The 26,266-nt window shown below is 53.9% G+C and overlaps 1 protein-coding gene across 3 annotated transcripts in view; it reads left to right on the plus strand.

Annotated features, from left to right (window-relative positions):
• Positions 1-26,266, plus strand: part of LOC136304285 (phosphatidylethanolamine-binding protein 4-like) — a 75,388-nt gene that overhangs the window by 12,749 nt on the left and 36,373 nt on the right. For all 3 annotated transcript variants that reach the window (XM_066207911.1, XM_066207909.1, XM_066207910.1), the window contains one exon: positions 25,667-25,765. In XM_066207911.1, coding sequence (XP_066064008.1) covers positions 25,667-25,765 — 99 coding nt within the window. The remainder of the gene's footprint in view (positions 1-25,666; positions 25,766-26,266) is intronic.

Raw genomic sequence — 26,266 nt, forward strand, 5'->3', positions numbered from 1 at the left:
TGCATTCAGTGTAGCATATTATAATGTGCTAATAGGAGATTGACAGCACAATAATAGGAGAGAACAGCCACTCAGCCTATAATTCCCAACCAAATGTGAGGCTGTCCACAGAGCTCAAATCCGAACAGGCTGTAAAATTAGAGGTAAGAAGGCACAAGTTTCACAAAGACTCATTAGCAGGTTGGCTGTGAATTTCCAAGCAAGGAGGGGAAAAAAAAAAAAAAAAATTCCTGCTGGAGGATTTACTCGCGAAAAGGAAAAGGGGAGGGCGAAGTTGGGGAGGGGGGAGAACCTCAACCTCCGCACGTCTTTTACGTTGGGAATGAGTAACCTCGATCACACCGGGCTCCAACAGGCTGCGGGAGCCGCCGCCGCGGTGGTTCCCGGATGCCAGCCAGCTTTTTTGGGGGTTTTGGTTTTTTTTTGGAGCAAAGAGGGGCGGCTCCCGTTCCCGGATCCCAGGGGGATGGGGAAGCGTCGCTCGGTGTCGCCGTTCGTCGAGCAGACAACGGTGTGAAGGACCAAAGCGAAATTAAGGCTGATATGAGCACGGAGCTCCAGCGGGGGCATTCCCCGACGGGAACTGGGCGCTCGCCAAGCCTTAAATGATACTGATGGGTGACAGGGCCACCCTTTAGCCCTGTCCATGGGAATTAAGGCTCCTGCTCGCTCTTCTCTTTGGGGACATCAAGGCACGGGGACGTGTGCGGGAGCGGAGCTGTCAATCTCCTCAACCCCGGCACGTGCAGTGGCAGGAGCTGGGAATCCATCCCTGAGCCTCTCCACTCCCCGGGACAACGTTCCCTCTCTCCTCTCTCCTCCCCCAGCAGATTTTGGAGGCAGGGAGATCAAAGGGACTTAAAATTCCCAGCTCTTGGTGACAAAAACAGATTTCGGCTCGTCTCTCATCCTCGCCGTGGCCCCGCGCACGTGTTCCACCAGCGTGGAGTTTGGCCGTGTTTTATTATTAAATAAACATGCCAGAAAATGCACTCCTTTTTTTTTTTTTTTTCTTTCTTATTTTTTTTTTTCTTTTTTTTTTGTGCATGGGGGAGGATGAGAAGGTTTGGTAATTAAAACTTGCATCCATCAACGCTTCGCTCCCGGAGATAATTGTGTGGCTCCCGCAGATGTATGTTTTGTGTGGAATTAACCAGTGGGAATTTTGGGGCTGGTGTGTCTGAGGGCATGGGATGTGCCAGGGGCCGCCCTAGATTCCACTGGAATATCCTGGGGAAGGTGTGATCCTGCTCTGCTTGGGAATTTCTTGGGAATTTTGCTTTTTTGCCTCGGTTTGTTGCACGGGCAAGTGCTTTATATCCGCCTTGTTTCCACCTGCCAATCCCAAAGCTGCAGGGATGCACCTGCCAGGTGTGTGCGGCATAAAAAAAAAAAAAAAAAAAAAGACAGATTTTACACTAATTTTATTAATTGCAGAGCCAAACTGAGTTGTAAAAACAGACGAATATGTCGAAAACGACCGGTTTTTTTTTTCTTTTTCCCCCCTTGCCCCATCTCCGGATTTTCCCGGCGTGCCACAGACCAGTGTGGGCGTCGAGCACTCGGAATTTCCGAGCTTTTAGCCGAGGTGACACTGGAGGAAAAAAAAAAAAAAAAAAAAAGCTGCAGAGATCCCTCCCCTCATCCCGACCCCACGATTTATTTTTGAGGAGACCCTCGGGCAGCTCTGCCCCCACGGAGCCCGCAGCCAGGGCCCGTCCGGGTTCCGGAGCCTGCGCGGGGTTGATCGATGGCAGATCGATGAGCCCCGAGGGGACCTGTCACACCTCGTGGTGTCTCCTGACATCCCCCGGACCCGCCTGGGCTTTTTCAAAAGGAATTAACGGCGTTTGAGAGGGTTTATAGCAGCGGGCAGGTTCCTCCCGATGCTCCTGGCGCTTGGAAATTCGGTTTGCGGGGTTTGGAATTGTGTTTGATTATGAGGGAGCTGGGCATGGCTCCCCCTCATCTTCCTCATCTTCCTGGAGTCCTCCTCCTCATCATCTCCCCGGCTTCTCCTGACTCCCTGGGGCTTCCCTGCTCCACAGCTCTGGCCTTGGACTTTTTTTGGGGGGCTGGAAAAGCTCCAGGAGCTCTGGAATACTGGACTGGGTATGTTGGGGGGGGTCTCTGCTCCGTCACTCTCTCTTTTCCATGCTGGTGTCCCTGATTTTCAGGGGGCTCTGGGAGCAGCCAGGCTCTCCTGGGTTTCTCCGGGATGTGACAAAGTTGCTGAAATTATGGATGAAAAATCTGGGAATTGGGCTGGGAAAGGCCCCAGGAGCTCTGGAATACTCTCTCCGTGCAGGCGTTGCTCTCCCTGATTTTCAGGGGGCTCTGGGAGCAGCCAGGCTCTGCCGGGTTTCTCTGGGATGTGACCAAGTTGCTGGAATACCCGGGTGAAAAATCAGGGAATTGGGAATTGCCAGGTGCTGGGTGGAGAGCAGCGAGGTGTGCGAGAGGCAAACACACCCTGACCCTGCTGCCACCCTCCCCTGGGATTATCCCAGCGTCTCCCAGCCCGGCTCTGGCAGCTGGGATCCCTCCGAGCCCGAATTTTGGCAGCCCTTGCCCTTCAGCAGCCTTTGCCAGGTCCCTTTTTCCCTTTTCCTGGCAGGGAATCCTGCTCCGTCCTGCTTTGCCGCTCCAGCTGCACTTCCCAAACATCACCTCCCACTCCAGGGAGCATCCCGGGGAGCTCAGCCTCACCCCTGGGCTCGGAGCATCATTCCCGGGAGCCTTCCCTCCTCCTCCTCCCCTGCAGCATCTTCCCCGGTGCCTCCCCGCCAGCACAGGAGCCTTTTCTTTCTTTTTCTTTTTCTTTTTCTTTTTTTTTTTTTTTCCCCGTGGATGAGTAATTCTTCCCAATTTGGGGGCTCCTTCCTGCGCTGTAACAACCCCGAGCTCTCGCCTGCCTTTTTTTTTTTTTTTTTCCCCAGCTGCCAATCTCCAGCAGAAATTCCCCCCCTCCTCTTTTTTTTTCCTTCTATTTTTTTTCCTCCTTTTTTTTTTTTTTTCTCCCCCCCTCGGCGGGAGGGGAGGGGATCTCTGTTATACAATCCGGGGTTGGGGCGACTATTTTGGATCCCTCCTTCCTGCCTCCAAATTGCCAGCTCCGAATGTGACAAGTTACAAAACACTTGAGTCATTTCTCTCTCTCTCTCTCTCTCTCTCGCGAGTGCGCTGCCTTTTTCCCCCACAAGGGTTTGGGTTGATTTAAAGGGGAAAAAAAGGAAAAATTTTTAAAAAGCAGGATTGGGGATGAGGATGAGGATGGGGAAAGGGGGGAAAAGGAGGATGCCAGAGTTCCCTGCCAGCCCGGGGGGCTGCGGGCAGCCCCCCACGCAAAGGGGAACTCGCGGGGCTGTTTATGTAAGATGCTCATGTTCTGCTGAGCTGCAGCGAGAGCTGCTGTCGATTCCCAGGAAAACCCACGGCTGCCCACGTAGGATCTCCCGAGCAGGGTTGTGTAACGGGGAGCCCGGGCTGGGGAGGGGGGGGTCCGGAGATCCTGCCTGGGGAGGGGGAAAAGCGGGGATGGATGGATTTAAAGGAGTGGGCAAAGTCCTTGGGGAAAATCCTCGGCTGCTGGGATGTGCTGTGGGTGCCCCTCCGGGAGATTTTGGGGTGTTCCGGGCTGGTCTGACCTCTCAGCACAGATTTGGAATTAATTGAGTCACTGGGTGACTTCCCAGCATCCCTGTTTGTTTGGATCTTGAGGAGGAGAGGGAATTTTGTGATGAGATTCAGTGTCGGAGCCGAGGGAAGCGTCAGCGGTGGTTTGGTGGAGGAGGTGGCCTGATCCTGAGCGCTCCTGGAGCTCGTGGGATCCTCCCATGGGGAGGTTCAGGTTGGACATCAGCAGGAATTTCCTCATGGAAAGGGGAGGTTTGGAGCTCCCCATCCCTGGAGGTGTCCAGGGAAAAGCTGGATGTGACACTCTGGGCCGGTGACAAAGTGGGGATGGGGCACAGCTTGGACTGGGTGATCCTGGAGCTCCCTTCCAACCTGAATGATCCCGGGATTTGGGGGGAAAATCCCTCGTTTCCCACCGTCCCCTGTGGGTCTGCACCACCAGCCTCGATATCTGAGGGAGGGGCCAAATTCACGGCTCCAAATCAGCTCCGCACCCCCAAAAATCACTATTTCAAAGCTTTTTTTCCCCCTAAATCCCCCAAATCCAGGAACTCTGGTGGCTCGCGCTGGGCGAGGAGCCCTCTCGGGGCGCTGGAGTTGTGTGTGCAGCGTTACATTTTTATCCCTATTTATTCATGCAGAACCGAGGCGCGCCCTGCTCGGGAGCGCTGCTCTCCATGAGAACGTTCCTTCATTTACATCCTCCCTCCTTCCCCACAACTGAACTTATCCGGGTTATTTTTATTCCTCATGTGTATTTTTTTTTAATATATATATATATATTTTAAAAAGGTTGGGGGAAGGGGAGAAAAAAAAAACAAACCCCAAACTAAAAACCCAACCATCACCACCCGTCTAAAATTCACCTTATTTTTACTTCTATTAAAATTTCCCTTCTGGAATTTTGATGAGCCGGGGGAAAAAAAATGAGGCACACGAGCGAGCTTCACCCGAGGGGAGAGCCGAGGCCCGGGGATGAGGGGGAGGAATGTGTTTTGGGGCAAAGAGTAAGTTTAGAACTATTTTTCTCTTAACTGGAGCACTTAGCTGCACCGCAAGCCATTCATCTTGTGCTTTAATAACTCATTCTCCCTGCGAGATGGGATATCACGGCCCTGGATATTGCTTTTCTTGGGATCCAGGATCAAAGATGAACCTGCTTCCTCTAATAAAATACGTTTTCATTGGGATTTGAAATAATTTTCTGCACCCTGATTTTCCCCTTTATTTCGGGGCTTGAGCTCTCCTTTGCCCCAAATCCCCCTTGCTGGCCTGGAATTTATTTATTTCCCTTCCCAAAGGATGGAAATACAATTTCTCTCATTTTCCCCCAGCTCCAAGTGCTGCCATTTGCCTCGGGCTGTCTCTAATCGATTGATAAATCAGCTATTTATGATTTATAGAGGATATTTTACATCCTGGGGTCTCCCCTGCCGTGGGAGCTGATGCATTTTGGGGATGCCACGGGGTTTGTGACCATTTTATCCTTTTCCTGCCACTTATTATTTTTTTTTTAATCAACAATTCATCCCCCCGGGAGCAAAACCTTTCCCTCTGCAGCATCTTGTGTTTTTCCCCTGGGGGCGCGACGAGTTTGCCGGGCCGGGGGAAGGAGGCCGGGAGCTTTTTTGGAAATCCTGGAAGGTTTTTTCTGGGAGCAGAGGGAGCTCTCGGCTCGCGGCTCCGCCGCTTTCCCGGCGCCGCCTCGCCGGGATTAAAATCCTTAAAACAAAACTTCTCCTTTTCATGTTTCCCCCCGCCGGCCCGACCGTCTCTTAACTACGCATTTGATCTCGGCATCTCCTTGAGAAGAAGGTTCGCAGCCTGAGCAGGAATTAATGGGAAGCAGGAATTAAGCAGCGGATCAAAGCGGTGTTTTTGGTGGTTTTTTTTTTTTGGGAAGGGGGGGAAAACGCGGCGGGGACACGCGGTGGTGGCACCAGGGGACACGGGGGACACCGGGAGGTGGCTCTCGGTGCTCTCTCACTCCGGCACAGCGCTGGGTGAAGCCACCCCCTGTGCCCAGGATTGTCACCTCCAGGTCTGGGCTCGGGGGCTCTCTCTCTGTCTCTCCTGAGGTTTGGGGGGTTTTTTTTCCAGGATTTGGGGATGCTGGAGGCAGCCGCGCTTCCCGCAGCGCCGGAGCCCAGGGGCGTGCGGCGGGAATTCCCGCGTTTAAACAAATATTTGGCGAAGGGGGAAAGAGGAGGGGAGGCAACAGCGCTGCTGAGGCCCCCGAAATGCTGAGCCACCCCAAAATGTTGAGCCCCTCCAAAATGCTGAGCCCCCCAAATGCTGCACTCCCCCCAAAATGCTGAGCCCCCCAAAAGCCGAGTCCCCTGGGCTCCTGAGCTCTCCAAAATGCTGCAGCCCGCCCCCCCAAAAGTCTGCGGTCCCCTAAATGCTGCTGCCCTGCAAAATGCTGCATCCCCCCAAAAATGCTGCAGACCCCCATGATCCTGCAGCCCCCCCCAAGATGCTGAGCCCCCCTGTCCTGCTGAGTCCCCCCCAAAATTTGGCAGACCCCAAAATGCTGCAGCTCCTTGAGATGTCGCAGCCCCCCAGAATTCTGCACCCCCCGAGATGCTGCCCAGCCCCTTCCCCATCTATCACAGCCCAGAGGGAGGAAATGACAGGGCCAGGGTCACGCCGGGGTGGGAGCAGCATCTTGAACCCAGAGGATTTGCAAAGTCCGAGTTTTTTTCTCCACTAAAACTGTTAAAATCCCTCCTGGACCCGGCTGTTTTGGGGGGATAATCCTGGGTGGGAGTGGGGGGCACATGCTGGGCCCGGGGGTCAGGATTGAGCTGCTGCTGGAGACTTTGCCCTGCTTGGTCGGGACCTCGTCCTGTCCTCACTGCTCCCGGGATTTCTCCCTCCTCAGGGAGGGGCAGGTCACACATGAGACATAGATTTGAAAAATCCCAGCCCAGGGATTTGCCAGATTTCTTCCAGCTGGAGTGAAAAGCCTGGGAATTTGGATGGAGAGCTGGGCCGTGGGGGAGATCGGGGCTCCTGGTGATTGGGGACAGTTTGGCTGCCGGGTTGTGGTCAGAATTCGGCCTTTCCCGGGATATCCATGAGATGAGCTGGTCCAGGAGAAGCTGATGGCACAGAGGGGGAGACCTTGGAGCTGCAGTCTGGCGCTTTTTCCATTGGAAAGTGCAGGAATGTTTGGAAAACAGGACTTCTGTTACTCTTTTTTCTCTTGTTGGGATGTCACTGCGGGGACGGAGGGGTGTGCAAAGCCACTCTGGGCCCTGCAGTGACCTCAGCCTCCACACACGTGGTGTTCCCAGCAAAATCCAGAATTTGGGATAGGGATACCTGCAGGTGGATGGGGGGGATCCCTGTGGGGTCCCTCCTGAGCGATGCCGCCCATGTCCCACCCAGACACCCGGAGTTTAAACCCCAACAGACTCATCTTTCCAGGAAAACCCTTTATAAAGGATTTAACCACCTGTATCCAAGGTAGGAATTTCATTCCACGGGCTGCTTTTGCCTTGAGGCCACAAGGCCAAGGAAATTCTCTGCCTCCTCTTTGCACACCTCAACACACACATGAAAAACCTCCTCCACCAGGGCAAGCGCGCAATTAAAACCCCACCACGCTCACACTCAACAAACCCCTGGCAGCCTCCAAAGAGTGAATTAAACGAGGATGAAAGGCAAACGCCAGCTCTGGCTAAACCTTAGGACAGGAGCCATCAGCTCTCGGCGGCGTCCCGGGGATTTTCAAAGCGCGCCAATGGAATTTGGCCGCTCCATTTCATCCTCTGTCAATCAGCGTCGCCGCTCCTGATGCTTCCTCCTCCTCCTCTGAGATCCCCCATTTCTTTTGGCGATGCCCACAGCTCAGTTGTATCCCAGCCAGGCAGCCCTCATCGCCGAGCGATTAAATCAGCGGGAAAAAAAAAAAACCAGGAGAGACGTGTCTCTTCTCAGACATAATAGCAAAAAGGGGGCGGCGGGGATGGGGAGGGGGGCGACGGCTCCGGGTCTATTTCTGCTCTGACGTGTCCTGGCGCTGCCGGAGCCTTTCCCCGGGTGCCGAGCGAGCTGTGCCGGCCCTCACCGCCTGCAGGTGGCAAAGGGGGATGTGCGGGGAAGGTTCCTGCACCCGGCTGGGTTTTCTCAGTGTCCCAAAGTCCATGGTCCCGGGGGTTGGGTCTGTTTTGGGCTCGGGTCCTGCCGCAGCTGTGTCGGGTTCCTGTGGGTGCTGTCGGTGCGTGGAGGGATTGGGGAATGCGGGTGTCACAGCAGGGCCACCCGTGGGTGCTGCTCCGTGAACATCCTGATGTCCAAGGGTCCTGATTCCTGAGCACCTTGATCCTTGAGCATCCTGATCCTTGGGCATCCTGATCCTTGAGCACCTTGATCTGTGAGCATCCTGATCCCTGAGCATCCTGATCCCTGAACGTCCTGATCCTTGAGCATCCTGATCCCTGAGCATCCTGATCCCTGAGCATCCTGATCCTTGGGCATCCTGATCCTTGAGGACCTTGATCCATGAGCACCCTGATCCTTGGACATCCTGATCCTTGAGCATCCTGATCCCTGAGCATCCTGATCCTTGAGCATCCTGATCCCTGAGCATCCTGATCCTTGGGCATCCTGATCCTTGAGCACCTTGATCCATGAGCATCCTGATCCCCGAACATCCTGATCCTTGAGCATCCTGATCGTTGAGCACCTTGATCCATGAGCATCCTGATCCTTGGACATCCTGATCCTTGGACATCCTGATCCCTGAGCATCCTGATCCTTGAGCATCCTGATCTTTGAGCATCCTGATCCCCGGGCATCCCAGTCCCTGAGCATTTCAACATCCAGGGATCCTGACCTCTGAGCACCCCATCCTTTGGGAATCCTGGTCCCTGAGCATTCTGAGCCTTGGGCATTCTGATCCCTGAGCATCCTGGCCTCCAAGAATCCAATCCTCTGAGCATCCCTCTCTCCAAGAATCCTGACCCCCGATCATCCTGACCCCCAATCATCCCAACCTCTGAGCATCCTGACCTCTGAGCATCCTGACTCCCAAGCATTCCATCCTCCAAGTCCTCCAGCTGTTGAACATCCTGCCCCTCCAGCATCCCTGTCTCCCATGCCTTCCCCAGGGGCAGCTTCCTCCCAGCCTCTCAAATCGAGTGCTTTAATAACGGGCTGCAAAAGGACCGTGGAGAGAGGGGGAATAATTGTGTGATCCCGGGTTATCAGGTCACCGAGTGTTTCCTGCCCTGGACTTGGCCATTCCCAGGATAAAACTGAATGATGAGGGCTGCCTTAATGAGAATTCCTGTCCCTGGAAGACACCAGTGTGACCCTTCCAACTCTGACTGTCCGAGTGTTCCTGAACCCCTTTTTCCTGCAGAGATTTGCGGCAGCAGCAGCGTGACCCTGGCTTTGTGTGTGCCAGTCCCGGGCTGCTGGAAGTTGCTTTTATTTATTTTATGGTTGTTTTTTTGTTTCTTTTTAAGGATTTTTATGTTTAAACGTAAAGATTTAGGAAATCCAGCCCTGCTCATCACGTCCCTGGGGTGGCTCCAGCTGCTGCCACCTCACCTGGCTCTGTCCCCAGTGGCAAAGTTTGGCTCAGATCCTGGGTTTTCCCACACGAAACAAAACCTCTCGGGCTGGGAATCCAAAACTTGCCATCCCAGAGGACCATCCGTGAGTGGCTGCACATCCAGGCTGGGGAGGGACGGCTCTGGGGGGTTGTTTGTTTGGGAAACAGGATCAGAAATAAGCCACGGGGTTGTGGTGTGGCCTCACAGGGTTGGGCCAGCCGCTGCTTTTCCATTCCAGAAATGTCACTGAGTCACGGATGACTCAGAACTATAATGGGAGACATTTCCAACCCCGTGCATGGCTCGGAGACGTCTTCCAGGGATATTAGAGCTGTTTGTGAAGTCCAGGCCTTGCCCTGGCGCTGTCCCTCCCTCCCTGGCTGCTCCGTGTCCCCGCCTTGGCCAAGGTGACAGCCCGGCGTGTGGTGGCAGCCGGGATGCGGCTCCTCCGTGTCCCGCGGGATCGGAGGGACGTTCCGTGGGATCAGGGGGACGCATTAATGCTCCCCATCAGGTGACAGGTGTCTATTAAAGTGACTCCCATCACCGCTGCCCCCGGCCTGCCCTTGACCCGGGGCTGGCCCAGCAGACAGCTCCGTGTCACCTCCCTGGGCGACCTCAGCGCCACGGTGGCCGCGGCTCCCGCGGGATTTTGGCTGCCGGAGAGGGGTGGGATCCGTGTCTGAGCATCATCTGGGGTCACTCTGCCTCCCTTCCCTCCTCTTCCCGCACAGGGAAATTTCCTTCCTGCCCCTGGGTGACGGGAAAGGGACAGGTCTGTGAGGTGTCCCCCTCTCACCCAGGAGCAGCGCTCCCCTCGGAGATCTCTCCGCGCCTCCTCTTCCCACAGCTCGCCTCATCCCGGCCTCCTGAGCCAATTGATTAAAGCAGGATGGGTAGGAATGAAACGAGGGAGGCGTTTGATCCAGTCAGACCAGTTCGGGGCTCCGGGGTGAGCGGTGTGGGTCGGCGCCGGCGCCATTGCCGGCGCGATGCCGCGAGCCGGGCTCGGGGAGACACACTCTTCCCTCCTCGCTGGAAATACTTTCTCACCAAATAGCATTAAATATTCCTGAGCTGTGAACATCTTGGACTGATTTTATTTTCCATAAATAAACTTGTTGGGAGATATTTGGAGATGGGCCTAAGCTGCAGAGCTTGGACCGGCTCCCAAATCTCGCTGCTGTTTGGGCTCGAGGGGTTGGTTCAGGATTGTTTCGAGCTTTATTTCGGTTTCAAAGGGGGTTGGGATTAAAGAGGAGCCCTCAAACAGGACCCTCAGCGCTTTCCTAAAATCCCCGATCCCTTAAAATGCTGATGATGGTGGGAGAGGGGATCACAGGCGTCCCCTCACCTCCAGACGTGGCTATAGGTTCATATCTATAGGGGCTGGGGGTTTTGGAAGTGGCATTTCCAGTGGCATCAGCTGGATTCTTCCAGAGGTGCCAAATCCCAATTTTTTGGATTGGGGCCGTGGATGCTCCATGTATTTTGGCACTGTGGAGGTTTGGGGGCACAAACCTTTCCACGTCACAGCGACAAGGCGCCCCTTGCCCCGATGGAGATGCCTCCAGCCCATCCCAGCTTCTTGCTGGAAATTTGTTGCTTTCCAGATTGGAATAAGAAAAGCAGAAAATGAGAGATTAAAAAAAAAACCCCAAAAAACAACAAAACAAAAAAAACCCCCAACAACAAACAATGATGTTTATTTATTTTCCAATGGGGAAATGAAGTGGGAGAGCTGCAAAGGGTGTGTTTGCAAACCTGCTCCTGGCACAGCCAGAGGAGGCCGGATCCGGATCCGTGGGGCAGGGAGGTTGAATTCCCGTCCTTTCCCGGCAGGGCCGAGCATCTCCCTGCGCCTGATGAGCAGTGACAAGGACAGGATTGCTCTTTTGGTGAGCGCACATGCTCCCCAAACCCCCGGCCGTCCCTCGGCCTCGCCTTCCCTTCTTCTCCCTCAATCCCCAGGTTTCTTCCGGGGGAAGAGGAGCCTAATCCGCGCTGTAAACTCTGTCACGTCCTCATTAATTTGGCCATGTCTCCCTCGGTCGCCTTAGGGAAGCATCACATTTTTAACGAGGCTCCGGGGGGGGAGAGGGCTCGGTTTTGACAGCTGAGGTGGGAAAGGTGCAGCGTCAGGGTTTGGCTCCGGGGGCTGCTCCGCACGCCGGGAATTTCAGCCGGGATGAGGCCGCTGCTCCCGCATTTCCTGGGGGTTTGAGGGCACAGACCAAGAGCCCAGGGGTGCTGCTGGGTGTCCACAATTCCGCAGGGTTGGCGCTGCCATCCCAGCGTGAGGCACTTCCAAACCTTCAGGACAACCCCAGGATTTGGCACCACGGCTCAGGACCAGCTGACCTGGCTAATTCTGGCTAATCCTGCTTTTTTTTCCCACCCCATTATTCCTAAACTCTAACATTTTGTAGTGAAATCTCACGGCGTGGTCTTATTTCCAAAGGACATTGTGAACATGTTCCAAATAATCTTACAGAAATGACATATATTCCCAATTTATTTATATATATATATATGATGCACATTTCCAATATATTATACATATATTATGTATTTTCCCAATGTATGATGTGTAATATTTTTATTCGAATTGTATCCTATATATTATATTATATTATATTATATTATATTATATTATATTATATTATATTATATTATATTATATTATATTATATTATATTATATTATATTATATTATATTATATTATATTATATTATATTATATTATATTATATTATATTATATTATATTATATTATATTATATTATATTGTATTATTTATATACAGCTCTCCTATACATTTATTTTATATTCCACATATTTACTGCTCTATCTGGCGCTGCATCCCTGAGCGGTTTTGTGCTCAGGGCAAGGATCCATGGCTTTTCTGTGTAAGGCCAGCGGCTGATCCGTGGGGATCTTGCTCCATCCTGGGAGCTCTTCTAACCCATTCTAATGCAAATGTGCATTAGCTGATAATCGGAATGTTGAGTGGATTATTTCACCCCCAGACGAGCTGCCGCAAGGCACATTTAAAATTTTTTTTTTCCCTTTTAATATATTAAACCAAAAGGGAAAAAAAAAAAAATCCAAACCAAACTGCCCTGCCACAAAGAAACCCACCTTTGGGAGTAGGATTGATCCCCAGGGATCTGGGCAGGAAGCAGGATCTCTCTTTTTCCCTCTCGAGGCCATAAATAAAACGAAGACCCACCACCCGGTGACACCCTCTCGCAGCTTTATGGCGTGTGCACTGTAATTGCATCAGCAAACATTTGTGTTGTAATTAAAGCCAGGAGCCACCAAACCATGAGAAATCAATTAAAAGGAGTCCTGGCTGTGGGAGCAGCATCCCATCCCTCCTCCCTGTCCTGCTAAGATGCTGCTTCATCCTTTCTCTCCCGCCCCCCAAAAAAAATCCCACAGAGGGGGTTGATGTCCCTAAATGGGATTTTTTTTTTTTTCCTCCCAATCTCCTGGATCCTGGAGCGTCCCTGCCCTGTGGTGCCCCAGCCTCGCTGCTGGTGTTGGTTTTGGTGGGTTTTGGGAGTGGAGGGGTTGCCCTGGGTGCATCCCAATGTCCACACGGGATGTGGGAGGTTTTTTTGGGAGCAGCCACAGGTTGGGGGGTTGGTTAATCAGCTCATGCGGGAGCAAATGGAAACCTGCAGGAAATGGGAATTTTATCCAGCAGGGTTTGAATTTTGGGGGATAAACAGGGAAGGGAAATCAGCCCTTAGGGACAGGACCTGGCTGTGAGATCTCATTTTAAAAATGTTTAGGGATAACAGGAGAAATCTACACCCTTCTACCCCCGGGAAGGGCTTTGAGGGTGTTTTGGGGTTTGGGTATAAAAGGGGAAGGGCCATCCCACTGCGGGAATCATGGGATGCTGCTGCTGCTGCCTCTGCTCCAACCCCTCAACCTCTTCCCCAAACCCCCTCTCACCCCAGGAGCGCCTTTTGGCTCAACCCATCACCCCAAAAAACGGGATTTGACTGGAAGCTTCCATCCCCCCCCCCCCCCCCCCCAATCCTGCTCCAACCACGGGACGCTTCCCCCACGGAGATTCAATTCCCCCCATGCTCTGGGAGCTTGGAAAAGAAAAAGGATCTGAATCCACCAAAACAAACCCTTTTCCCTGCACGTGCGGCTGCTTCCCCCGGGAGAGGCTGAAAGAGAGACTGAAGCGCATGTGACAGATGTTAATCGCATCATTTAATGCACTCCTGGAAGGCACTTGGATACAGGGATGGGGAGGAAGAGGAAGAATGGGCCATTGTCTCCCGTTTCCGGCGGCGTCCCCGGGGAATGGATCACCCCGGGGCTCACAGCTCACCCGGGGAGTGAGGGAGGTGGGAATGGCAGCGCGGGAATTCGGCAGTTTTCTGGAGCATCCACGGTGGTGAATGCGCCCGTTTGGATACAAAGGAGTGGTGGGGGGAAAAAAAAAAAAGGCATAAAAATCGGTTTTGTTTCGTTCCCGAAGGGATGTTTTGGGGAGAGGGTGAAAGAGGGATGGTGGGATCGTGTGTGACCCACAGCCTGGACCAAACACGGATTATAGGAGAGGGAAAAATAGGGATGGAGGGATCGTACCTGGCCCACAGCTGAGCATCCCTGGAGGAAACGGGGGATACAGGAGAGGGGAAATAGGGATGGAGGGATCACATCTGATCCACATCTGAGAACCCCTGGAGCAAACAGGGAATACAGGAGAGGCGGGAAGAGGGATGGTGGGATCACTTCTGATCCACACCCTGGACCAAACGTGGATACAGGAGAGGGAAAAATAATGATGGAAGGACCTCTGTTGTCCCACAGCTGAATGTCCCTGGAGTAAACAGGGGATACAGGAGAAGGGAAAACAAGGATCACATCTGATCCACACCTGAGCATCCCTGGAGCAAATAGGGAATACAGGAAAAGGGAAATAGGGATGGTGGGATCATTCCTGATCCACACCTGAACATCCCTGGAGCAAACATGGACACAGGAGAAGGGAAGCAGGGATGGAGGGATCAGATCTGAACATCCCTGTACAGAATGAGGGACACAAGAGGGAAAATTGTCACGGAAGGGTCATTCCTGATCCACACCTGAGAACCCCCGGAGCAAACACCTCCTGCTCGGCCCGGAGAACAGTGAAACCCCATCCAATATCCATCATGGAGAGGGGATATTTGCCAGCAGCAGGGAATCGCATTTCCAAGGCAGGAGCAGCATCCCATGGCCTGCTTCCCTGATTGAATTCCCCCTTGGTGACCCGGGAAGGTAATTGAGGCTCAGGGGAGCCGGGGCAGATCGCACCCCCTGGAAATCAGCCCCTCCAGCCACTCCCCCCCGAGCCGGGCAGCAATTGAGACGAGCTGACTTGAAGGTGCCTAAAAGTAACCAACTTATTGCCTAATAGATTTCTCAGTCATGAATTCCCCGTGCTCCGTATGCCCCCCAATCAGAGCAATTATGGATTTAAATGGAGCCGGAATCCGCGGTGCAGAAAATGCCCGTTTTTAGCGGGAGATTGGCCAGAGGTGAGGGACCTGTAACACCCCTGGTAATGAAAGCTCTTCACAGCTTGCCGTGTTCCACCCGGGAATAATTGCTGCAGCCTGTGATACGGATCCGGCTGCGTTAATGATGCCCCTGTTCCTTTTCACAGGACTCATTTCAGCTTTTTTCCCCCTTCCCTTTATTTTATTTTTTTTTTCCCGGGGATTTCAAAGCGCCGAGGCATCGTGGGAATTAACGCATTAACGCGGCTGTTTGTGGTGCTGGGGGGGGAGGATTTCCAAACGTTATCCCCGGGATCGATTAACAAAGTGCCGGGGATCGGGAGCCTCGGGAAAAGGTGGCTGGAGGGGACTGGAGTGTGACACGGGTGTCATCCCTCTGTCCATCCCAATCGGAATTTATTCGCCGTGACAGGATGGGTTTATCAGGACAAAACACGCATCAGGAATTTAAAAGCAACAACAACAACAACAACAAAAATTTTAAAAAAAATATTTTGGATTGGAAATAAAACTCCCATTAACTTCCGAATGAAAAACCACATCCAAGGGAGACAGTTGGCTTCTCCTCGGAGTTTATTATTAAATATTTTACCAGGGAGGGAAGTTCTGAGCTGAGCATCTTTTCCCTCCTGTTGCTGGCAAGAGCAGTTTGTGTGGAGGGAGGGTGAGCTCTTGGTTGTTTTCCCGAAGCTCTTTCCGGGGGTAGATGGGTGTAGATTTCTCCCATTATTCCTAGATTGGAGCAGCTTTTTAATGAGATCCCAAGGCGGGGTCCTGTTCCTGAGGAATATTGGGAATATAGCTCTACTTCCAATATATCTCTATCTGTCTGGAATATAGTCTGTATTTCCGTATAGAGCATATATAGAATATGTAAAGAATATATAGAGAATACGGTCTATATTTCCATGTAGAACATATGAAAATAAATCTAGAAATGCATATTAAAATATACAAACACATCTATCCTTGATGGAAATATAGAATATATATTATATCCATTCCCAGTATATGATATACATAGTACATGACAGAATGCATATATAATACGATAATATGATATATTACATATGATATATATTTTATAAGTTATTGTTGTTGGTGCATAGGGGGTGGGAGAAAGGCCCTGTCGGTTCTTTTGGATCCTCGCAACTCGGCAGCAGCAAATTCCGAGCGCTGGGAGAGGGTCCAGCGGGTGAATGATGCCGTGGGTGGGTCGGTGCTGCATCCCCAGGGACGGAGCCGCTCCCGCTGCTCCTGAAACGCTTTAATTTCTCCCCAGATAGAACCGAGATGGGTTGTTTTTTTTTTTTTTTTCCCCTCCTTGCCTTTGCCATCGCTCCGGCGGAGGGTCCCGAGGGGCTCCGGGATTAATTTCCCGGGGTGACCCGGGGAGCCGCAGCCGCCTGACCCCGAAGCCGGAGAGGTCGCGGGGTCGCGGCGGGGGAGCAGAGGGGACCCGCGGCCGCTGATAAGGAGCTCGGGGCTCTCGGCGGTTTTGGGCAGCGCGGAAATGGCATTTCCAGTGAACTCAATCCCGCGGCGGGATCGCAGCGCCGAGATTCAATTACCGGCCCCGCCAGCGCCGTCCCTGGGGACTGGAGTGTCACCGTCACCCCCCGCCAGCGCTGCCGCCTCCCCGGGACCCCTCGGTGGCCTCGGGGGCGGCCGAGGGTCCCTGCGGAGGGGTCGGGGCCGCCCAGGGGTCGGGGCGTGTTGGGGAATGGTCAATGAGCAGGGGGAGCAGGAGTTGTAGGAGTGGGAATTCATCCCGCTCTTCTCCCCGTGAGGAATCAGGAGGATTTTCTCTCGGAGCAGAGCTGGGGTTTGGTGGCTGTAGTGGGGTGAGGATTGTCCCCTGTCCCCCTCTCCACACAGGGCAGAGCCAGACAGCTCCACAGGGCCCTGTCCAGGTCTGGATGGTTTTAGGGATGATCCCAGTGGAGGAGAGGCTGGGGAGGAGCTGGGGAGGTTCCTCTGAGCCCCGTGTGCTGCTGTGGGTCTCCTCACAAAGACCACGGGGACATCTGCTGGGACAGAGGCCACGTTCCTGTCAGGGGGCATGCTCAGGTGACGCGGATCTCCCACAGCCAGGGTCTCTCCTTGTCCCCAAACCCTCCTCCCTCAGAATCACAGGATGGTGGAGATGGAAAAGGCCTCTGGGATCACTGAGTCCACCCTGTACCCAATCCCCACCTTGGCACTGTGTGTCACCTCCAGGAGTTCCTTGGACACCTCCAGGGATGGGGATCCAAACCTCCCTGGGCAGCTCCAAGGCCTGAGCACCCTTTCCATGGGGAAATTCCTGCTGCTGTTCACCCTGAGCCTCCCCTGGCCCAGACCGAGGCCGTTCCCTCTCCTCCTGTCCCTGTTCCCTGGGAGAAGATCCCAAATCCCCCCCGGCTGTCCCCTCCTGGCAGGGAGTTGTGTAGAGCCACAAGGTCCCCCCGAGCCTCCTTTTCTCCAGGCTCAGCCCCTTTCCCAGCTCCCTCAGGAATTCTCCAGCCCCTTTCCCAGCTCCCTCAGGAATTCTCCAGCCCCTTTCCCAGCTCCCTCAGCCTCTCCTGGGGTCCAGCCCCTTCCCCAGCTCCGTTTCTCCGTGGCCACTTTGGGCCACATGTGCCAGTTGTTTGGCACCATCCACATCCCCCATCCCAGCGGGAATCCAGGATTGCGGCAGTGGGATAATTCCACTTGTGCCAGAGCCTGTGAAAATGCTCTTTCTTTTCACAGAGCAGAATCTAATCCAGAAAAGAAGAAAACACTCATTATTTCATTTTCCCCAGTATTTTTGTGTGCTCATGGGATTTTAATGGTATTAATTATTATTGAATTTGCTCTTTGGCGATTTGTTTGTGCTGAGCTATTCTGGTGTTGGCGAGCCAGCAATGCTCAATCCTTTTTGCATCTCCATCCGTGCTGCCACCCTCCAGCCCTTCCTCCCAGGCATCCCTGCATTCCCCATCCCATCCACCTTCCTTCCAGGTACTCATCCTGTCCCGCCCAAAGCATCTCCTCGTTGTCAACCTCCTCTTTTATTTGATGTTCTTTGTAATCTCTGGCTGCCAGACCCCAGCCGGGAAAATCCGGGCAAGGATCATCAGCCTGGAGTCACAACCTGGAGGAGCTGGTGCCTCCTGGGGTTCCTGGTTCTGGGGCATCCCTGTGCCCCATCCCTGGGGCCAGCATCCCTCTGTCTCCATGGAAACATCCCTCTGTTCCCTCTCAAGCATCCCTCCATCCCCATGTGAGGATCCCTAAATCCCCATCCCTTCATCCCCATGTGAGGATCCCTAAATCCCCATTCCTCCATCTCCACTGAGCATCCTTCCACTCCCATCCCTCCATTCCCATCCCTCCAGCTCCACGTGAGCATCCCTCCATCCCCAATCCCCCCGTTTCTGTGTGAGCATCCTTTGAACCCACACAAAAAACTCCATCCCCATCTCTCCATTTCCATGTGCTCATCCCTGCACCCCATTCCACCTTCTCTCCATCCCATTCCAGCCTCTCTCCATCCTATTCCAGCCTCTCTCCATCCCATTCCAGCCTCCCACCATCCCATTCCAGCCCCTCTCCATCCTATTCCAGCCTCTCTCCACTCCATTCCAGCCCCTCTCCACTCCATTCCTGCCCTTCTCCATCCCATTCCAGCCTCTCTCCATCCCATTCCACCTCTCTCCATCCCATTCCAGCCTCTCTCCATCCCATTCCAGCCTCTCTCCATCCCATTCCAGCCCCTCTCCATCCCCATCCTCACATTTCCACGCCAGCCTCCCTCCATCCCCCTCCATCCCCGCCACTTCCCCAGATAATGAGAGCGAGTTTAAAAAACTTAAAGCCTCTTCGTGCCCGCGGTGAGTGACACAAATGGAGTTCATATTTAATCATCTGTTAACTCGTTGTCTATTATAGCTCTTTAATAGCACCAGAGATATTCTTAATGAAGCATGATTTAAGGTATTTACAGCTCTAGGACCGACAGACATCACTCACAGTGTGCAGGTAATGAGGCGTAAAACAGCTCTGGAAACCGTAAAAATGGGAGAGAGAGAGCGAGGAGGGAGAGAAAGCAGGCGAGGAGTTCGGAGCTGAATTGTTCCAGGGTTTGTTTTAAAATGTTTAGGCATTTAAAGTCATTTCAGCTTCGCCGAGGTGTCTGGTAGCACCGAGTTCAGCAATTCCCAGCGCTGAGAACCCCTGGCTTGCCAGGAGGGGTCTGACCCCCCGGTGCTCCCGAGCTGAGACACCTCAGGAATCACGGCAGGGAGCAGGGAAAAAGCTTTTGAGGGTCCCCAAGGATTTTGTGGGTGCACGGGAGCAAAGCCTGGGATTTCTGGGTGCGTTTTCCCCTTTGTTTTCCCACTTGGTGGCACAGCCACCTTTGCTCTCGGAGGGAACACCCGTGACCCTTCCCTTTGCCCGCCTGCAAATGCCACCCCTGTGCAACTCTTTTTCTTTTATTAATTTTTTTCCCCTCAGAAAAATAAAAAAAAAAAAATAAAAAAAAAAACCCACCAGGACCCAAGCCAAGTTTTGGAAAATAATTTGTGACGGAGGTGCCATTCTGCATCAAAATATTGTGTAGAAAATGTCAAATGTCACCAATCCATGTGTCCCCCCGCGTGACAGTAATTGGGCTGGACGGCTGCGCTCTGCCACCGCGGCCGCTCGCCGCCTCCTCCTCCTCCTCCTCCTCACACTCGGCTCGGGAAATGTGTCGCTTCCCGAGTCCATCCCGGCCGCCCTGCCCGCGGAGCGTGGCCGGCCGCGGTGTCCCCAGCCCGGGGACGCGGCGCTCATTAGGCTCGAGTGGCGATAAACAGCTCCCGGGGAAAAGGGGGGCAGCCGGAGCGGGCGGCTCTCAGCGCCTCCATTCCCTCCTGCATTTGGGACACACAGCCCCGTTCCCCGTGTTTCCCCCTTGAGGATTCAGGTGGAGTGTCCTGGATTTGGGACACACAGCCCCGTTCCCCGTATTTCCCCCTTGAGGATTCAGGTGGAGTGTCCTGGATTTGGGACACACAGCCCTGTTCCCCGTATTTCCCCCTTGAGGATTCAGGTGAAGTGTCCTGGATTTGGGACACACAGCCCCATTCCCCGTGTTTCCCCCTTGAGGATTCAGGTGGAGTGTCCTGGATTTGGGACACGAGGCCCCGTTCCCCGTATTTCCCCCTTGAGGATTCAGGTGGAGGGTCCTGGATTTGGGACACACAGCCCCGTTCCCCGTGTTTCCCCCTGGAGGATTCAGGTGAAGTGTCCTGGATTTGGGACACGAGGCCCCGTTCCCCGTGTTTCCCCCTTGAGGATTCAGGTGGAGGGTCCTGGATTTGGGACACACAGCCCCGTTCCCCAGTGTTTCCCCCTTGAGGATTCAGGTGGAGTGCCCTGGATTTGGGACACACAGCCCCGTTCCCCGTGTTTCCCCCTTGAGGATTCAGGTGGAGGGTCCTGGATTTGGGACACACAGCCCCGTTCCCCGTGTTTTCCCCTTGAGGATTCAGGTGGAGAGTCCTGGATTTGGGACACACAGCCCCGTTCCCCAGTGTTTCCCCCTTGAGGATTTAGATGGAATCCTCTCGATTTGGGGAACCCGGAGCAGAACCACGGTGGGAGGTTTTTGATTGAGGAATCACAGCCTGTTGCTTCCCTCCCTTCCCCAAAGTCACCTGCATTTCCAGCACCGTGGACCCTTTGGAATATTTCTCCCACTTTCTGCCTGGTTGTGTTGGGCATGTAACACCCTCATTGCTGTTTCATTGCTGCTCGAATTCGCTAGGAGGGAAAGCAAAGTGTTCTTCTCGAGCAAACAACCCATTCCTTAAAGCATCCCAAGCCCTTAATCTGCGAACAGACCTTTACACACACCCTCCTTAAACCTTAAACCACCCTGGATGAATCAATCCTCATTAGGACATTAGGCTGCATAAATATTTGGCCGGTGAGGCGAGCCCCGAGGGAGAGCAGAGGGAAGGGGGAAGAGCTGCAGTTGGAAATTCAATGAAGTTCCCTTCGGCAGCGGGAGCCAGGCCTGGGAGAGTCGGGTCAAGCCTTCAGCCGGTGCCACTTGTCCCCTTGGGCAAGTCCTGCGGAGCAGGGTTAATTTTGCTGAGCTATTTTATTTTATTTTTATTTATTTTTTTTTTCCCCGTGGAAGTGACGAGGCGCAGGTGGAAAAGCAGGAGGTGAAAATCCTTCCCCAAGCCACAACACAAAACTCGGTGGCAAACAATTTCTTTGCCGCCGAGGAAGGAGCTGGAATTTCTTCTCTCTGGCGAGGCAGCAGCAGCAGAATTGCGAAGCCGGTGCCTGTTATAGAAACTTTTTAGTACTGGGGACAAGCCAAGAAAAAAGCCCAGATTGATCTCAAATCTCAGCTGGTGCTGGCGGCGCTTCCACCTCCGACTCCTTGCGCTGGTGGGACGCGAGCTGGACCCTCCAAGCATCCCTGAGGAGAGCTGGGATGATGTTTCCCAGCATTCTGGGAACTCTTCCCAGCTCCCTGCCCAGCCAGGAGCTCCTGCCCCGCCCTGGAAGGTGGTTTTGGGGTAGATTGAGGTTTTGTGGTTTGTAGTTGAACAAACGCAGCTTTTCCCGGGCTGCATCCCCCGTCCCATCTCCAGTGGGACCAGCCTGGATCATGTCATGCCATGAAAATCCTTCAGAGCAGGATAATGCAGGCTGTGGCAGTGCCAGGCTGCAGCTCCCGGGGAGGTGAAAGGTTTTTTGGCTGAGAAACCGTCGCAGCCTGTCCGTGCCGTGATTTCCTTTGGCACCCGGGGAAATTCCTCAGGAGCTGTCAAGGCTGTGGGTGGCAACGGGGCAACTGGAAATTTCACCTCGTGCCTCGAGTGGAGAGGGGCTGGTGGAACATCCCGTGCTCCAGGTGGGAACGGATGAGGAACAGCTCTGAGGGCATGGGTGAGCAGGGAGGATCCAGATCGGATCCATCCAAACCTGATCATTCCCCGTGTTGGGAAGCAGGCACTGGGCTGGGCCCGGCTGGGGCCGGGCCCATCACCATTCCTTACTTTTGGGATGGAATTCCTACGGCAAAGCCGGGCACCAACCATCCCCCCCTTCACAGAATAAAGCGTGTTTTAATCCATTTTTCCCTCCATGCCCGGGATAAACCGACTCCATCGGGATGGACACACCAACACGGGACACCCCAGGACTCCTCCAGCTCCGTGCCCATTCCCAAACCGGGCACCCCTGGCAGGGCAGAGCTCCGAGGCCGCCCCGGCGCCGCCGAAAACGCCGGAGCGCTGCATGTGTGCCGCTTCCATGTGCGCTGGTTTCCAAGGAAACCGCTCGCTCTACATGTGTGTCGCTTTAACACCCTGTTTGCTTTCATTTGGATAAGTCTTTAATTCCTGTGGCAGCCCCGGCTCGGCGGGATCTGTTGAGCTCCGCGTGTATCCCTCAGCGCAACAAAATCCCCCTCTCTCCTGCCTCTTGGAAAAGTCTGGTGCCTGCTCGGAGCGACTTTCCTCTCTAAACCTGTGCCTAATTGGGGCAGCTAATGTGCTTTCTGCAGGAGTAACTGGATATTTCGCTGCTGCTGCTGCTGCTTCCCCTCTAGAAACAATTAGCAGGGAAAACAGGGAGTGCAGGGCTCTTGTCACCTGCCACCGGCTCTGCTGCTCCGGGTGGAGGAGCAGGGAAAGGACGCCCGTTCCCAGGGATGTGAGGGGCAAAGTCGGGCGGTGCAGGCGTGGATTTGAGTCCTGGGGAAGGCAGCAGCTCCTGTCAGTGGTTAAATGTCGATTTTTAAGTGTCCTGGGGTGAGGAAGCAGGGAAGGGTGGCCATGGAAAGGTGACCCAGTTGGTGTCACACATCAGCCTGGAGAAGGAAAAGGCTCCAGGGAGAGCTCGGAGCATCTTCCAGGGCCTAAAGGGGCTCCAGGAGAGCTGGAGAGGGACCGGGGACAAGGGATGGAGGGACAGGACACAGGGAATGGCTTCCCACTGCCACAGGGCGGGGATGGATGGGATATTGGGAAGGAATTCCTGGCTGGGATGGAATTCCCAGAGGAGCTGTGGCTGCCCCTGGATCCCTGGCAGTGCCCGAGGCCAGGTTGGAGCAGGCTGGGACAGTGGGAGGTGTCCCTGCCCAGGGGATGGAAGTGGATGGGATTTAAGGTCTCCTCCCACCCAGCCCATTCCATGACACCCATAGGACACGCTGGGTCCTGTGCTCCAGCAGCTCCTCCGTGGCCTGGGCTCAGCAGGAGCGAGCGACAAAAGCTTTGGGGGTGTTTTTCCCCCCCCGAATCTTCATCCTCAGCAACCCAAAGCGGCTTTTTCTTCCCTCTCCCCCCTTCCTGCCATCCCTTAGCACAGCAAGATGCCGCCTGTTCTCGTGCACCGGCGGAATTTTCTGATCTAAAGCCACTTTCCTCCTCTCCCAAAATCCCTGGGGCTGCTGGTTCACGCTTGTAAAGCTGAGCGGCTCCCGTGTCACTCGGGGCTGGCTCCCGTCTGCAGCCCTGACAGCAGCTAATGCTGTTAGCCTGTGTCGAGGAGGGATTTCAGCATTAAAACCCCCCCAGATCACCACACTGGGGCCGCTCTGCTGCTCGCAAGCAGTTCAAAAACATCTCCTCCGTCGTTTGGGGCGCCTGGCGCGGCCCAGGGACGTCGCACGGGGGTTTTTGGGGTGGCTTTGGGGGGCTGCTGCAGCCTGGGGAGCAGCGCAGGACGAGCAGCCGGGATTAACTCGGCTCCGGGAGGGCTTTGCTATCTTTAGGTGGAAGGTGAGGGATTGCGGCTCTTAGGGTGGCCGGCAGGTGAGGAGAGAGAAAAATCCCCCAGCTCAGGGCGCTGACCCCAGCTCCTGTCCCGTCCCCACCGGGGTCTGGCCCCGCCGGCCCCCGGCCGCGTGCGCCGTCACCTTTCTAGGCCACAATCTGTCCCCAATTCCGAGCCTGCTGTTAGCTTCACTTGCACTCTATTCTCGTGTTTGCTGTTATTTTTTAACACTTTTTTTTTTTTTCCTCCCCATTTTTTTTTTCCTTTTTATTTTATTTTTTTTATAATTTTTTTTTTATTTTTTTTATTTTTTTTTTTGCATAAAAGCACTATCCTCTCCCCAGAGCCTGCCTGGAGCGAAGGCATGGTCTGTACAACTGCAATTATTTCGAAGAACAGATGGAGTGAGGAGCAGAAAGTCTGTTAATAGTAATAGAAATGCTACATGTTAACCTGGACAGCACACGATGACAGTCCCATGACTACACGTTCTGTTCCCACCAGCTGGGCTCCGAGCGGAGCCGAGAGATTCAGAAACGCCGAGCTCGGCTCCGCACCCTCCCCAAAGTTAGAGCTCAAATTCCTTCACACTTCCAGCGTAGGGTTTTTTGGGTTGTCGGGCTTCTTCTCCCCCTCCCCTCCTCCTCCTCCTCCTCCTCCTTCTCCTCCTCCTCCTCCTCCTCCTTCCTATTAAACACTGATTTCGGCGCTGTTAAGGAATTTTGCTGCTTCTTCCCTCTTTTTTTTTTTTAATTTTTTTTTTTTCAGCCGGCTGCAGCTGGGAGCGCAGTGGGGAGGAGGGTGGTGGAGGCTCAGCCTCGGGGTCCTGACCTTCAGCCTCACGTGGTGACGCCAGCACGGCCCCTTTCCCACGCTCACATCTGCAGGGGTCGATGTCATAATTCCCCCACCCTGGATGATGCCAGGCCGGGATTTAGGGAGCGGGGCAGCGGCCGCACTCCCGGGCAGGGCGGTTTGGGATTTTCTCCTCAACTGTTGCAAGCTGTCGGCTTAGAGGGGTTGAAATCCGCGTTTTCTGGTGAAAAATGGTGCTCCCCGTGGAGGTGGGGTCTTCAGGAGGTTTATGAGACGTGTGGGATGCCGAGGGAAAGGGGGCACAGGGGGTTTTTGGCTTATGGCAACACCCCAGGGAGGGGTTTTGCCTCTTTACCCCAACCAGAGGTTGGGAAAGGGAGCGAAAATATTGAGTCAGCCCCAAAAAGATTTGCACCTCACTGTGCAAATCCCTGCCCGGTTTCACAAGAGGCCAAGGGACGCAGCCACAGAGCTCCAGCTAATTCCAGTGGGAATTGCAGGGCTTAATTCCAGTTGGGAATTGCAGGGCTGAATCCCAGGGCTGTTTGTGAAAGCCCAGCCCCCGGGGCAGCTGGAGAGGAGTGTGGCACCGCTGGCTGGCGCCCTGACAGACGCACCTGGAGGTTTTATTCGGATATAGATCCCTTAATCTGGGTGCTTGCGGGATAATCCGGTGCCTGAGGTCCTGCCAAATCCCTGGAGATCAGCAGGTTTTCCCTCCACAGCCTCCTCCAGAGGTCACTCCCAACCCAGCTCCATCCCCAGGGGACCAAAATATCCACGTGGGCTCCATGCTGGTGGCACCTTTGGGTGCAGGGCGCCCTCAGTGGGGACCTGGGGTGGGCTGTGAGGGTTTCCTGGGGTTAAACCAGTGTCCTCCATAAATCCCAGCCTCTCTTTGCCCAATCCCATCACCCAGGAGTGATACCTGACCACCGGGTGTTCCTTGTTGCAGCATCTTTTCGTTGTTTTGGGATGTTTGGGGCAGAGTTTGGCTCCTCACAGCCACCCTCAGGGAGGATGGATTCCCCAGCTTGTCCCCAGCCACGCCTGGATCCCAAAAATACCAGAGTGGCTGCAATCCTGCACCTCGGTGGGACGTGGCAAGAGGACGGCTGGAAGCAGAGGGAATTCTCCTTGGAGAATTTTCTTTGGAGGAGGCAGAACCCACATTTTTCCTCTGGAAAGATCTGAAATTAAACCAAACCAATTGTGGCCTCTCCTGGCTCCCGTTCCTCGCTCATCTCTGGGGTGATACCACCAGAGTGCACGTGCTGGGAAAGAGTGGAAAAATACGGATTTTGGGGGTTCCTGCTGTCACCCCAAACCCACAACATCCCCCCTCTCCTCTCTTTGCAGAACAAGAAATACGTCCTGGTGATGGTGGACCCCGACTCTCCCAACAGATCCAGCCCCAAGCACCGCTTCTGGAGGCACTGGCTGGTCACTGACATCCTGGTGAGTCCATGGGGGTCATTCCCAAGCATCAGGGGAGGGCTGGAATCCCATGGGATTCAAACTCCTCCTGGCGAAATCCCAGAGGGAGGCCGAGCGTTTGCCAGAGAAATGTAAATGGCGCTGGGCGTGTAGGTAGGGAAGTGCTTCCTCAGGCTATAAAGAGCCAGGCTGGTCCAAAAATATTGCTGCTTGGGTTTTTTGGGTGGTTTTTTTTTTTCCCCCTCCTTCTCCTAAGGAAATGCTGGAAGGAAAAAAAAAAAAAAAAAAAAAAACCCAAAAAACACTTTGCCAACTCCCCACCACCGGTTTTCTCCGCGGAGACAACGCGTCCTTCCAAACAGCTCCTGCTGCCGGTCGGGTTTTGTGGTTAAAAAAAGTGGGTTTGGTGGAAATCTCAATTCCTTCTCTAGGTTTTGATTTTTTTTTTTTAAATTAAAAATGGTTTGAGTTCAGTGAGAAAAACAAGGAGGAAAATGAGTTTGGGGTGAATTTTGTGGCGCT

Source organism: Chamaea fasciata, unplaced genomic scaffold (genome assembly GCF_029207755.1).
Source record: "Chamaea fasciata isolate MVZ Bird 193981 ecotype frontalis unplaced genomic scaffold, bChaFas1.0.hap1 SCAF_67, whole genome shotgun sequence".
Lineage (NCBI taxonomy): Eukaryota > Metazoa > Chordata > Aves > Passeriformes > Sylviidae > Chamaea > Chamaea fasciata.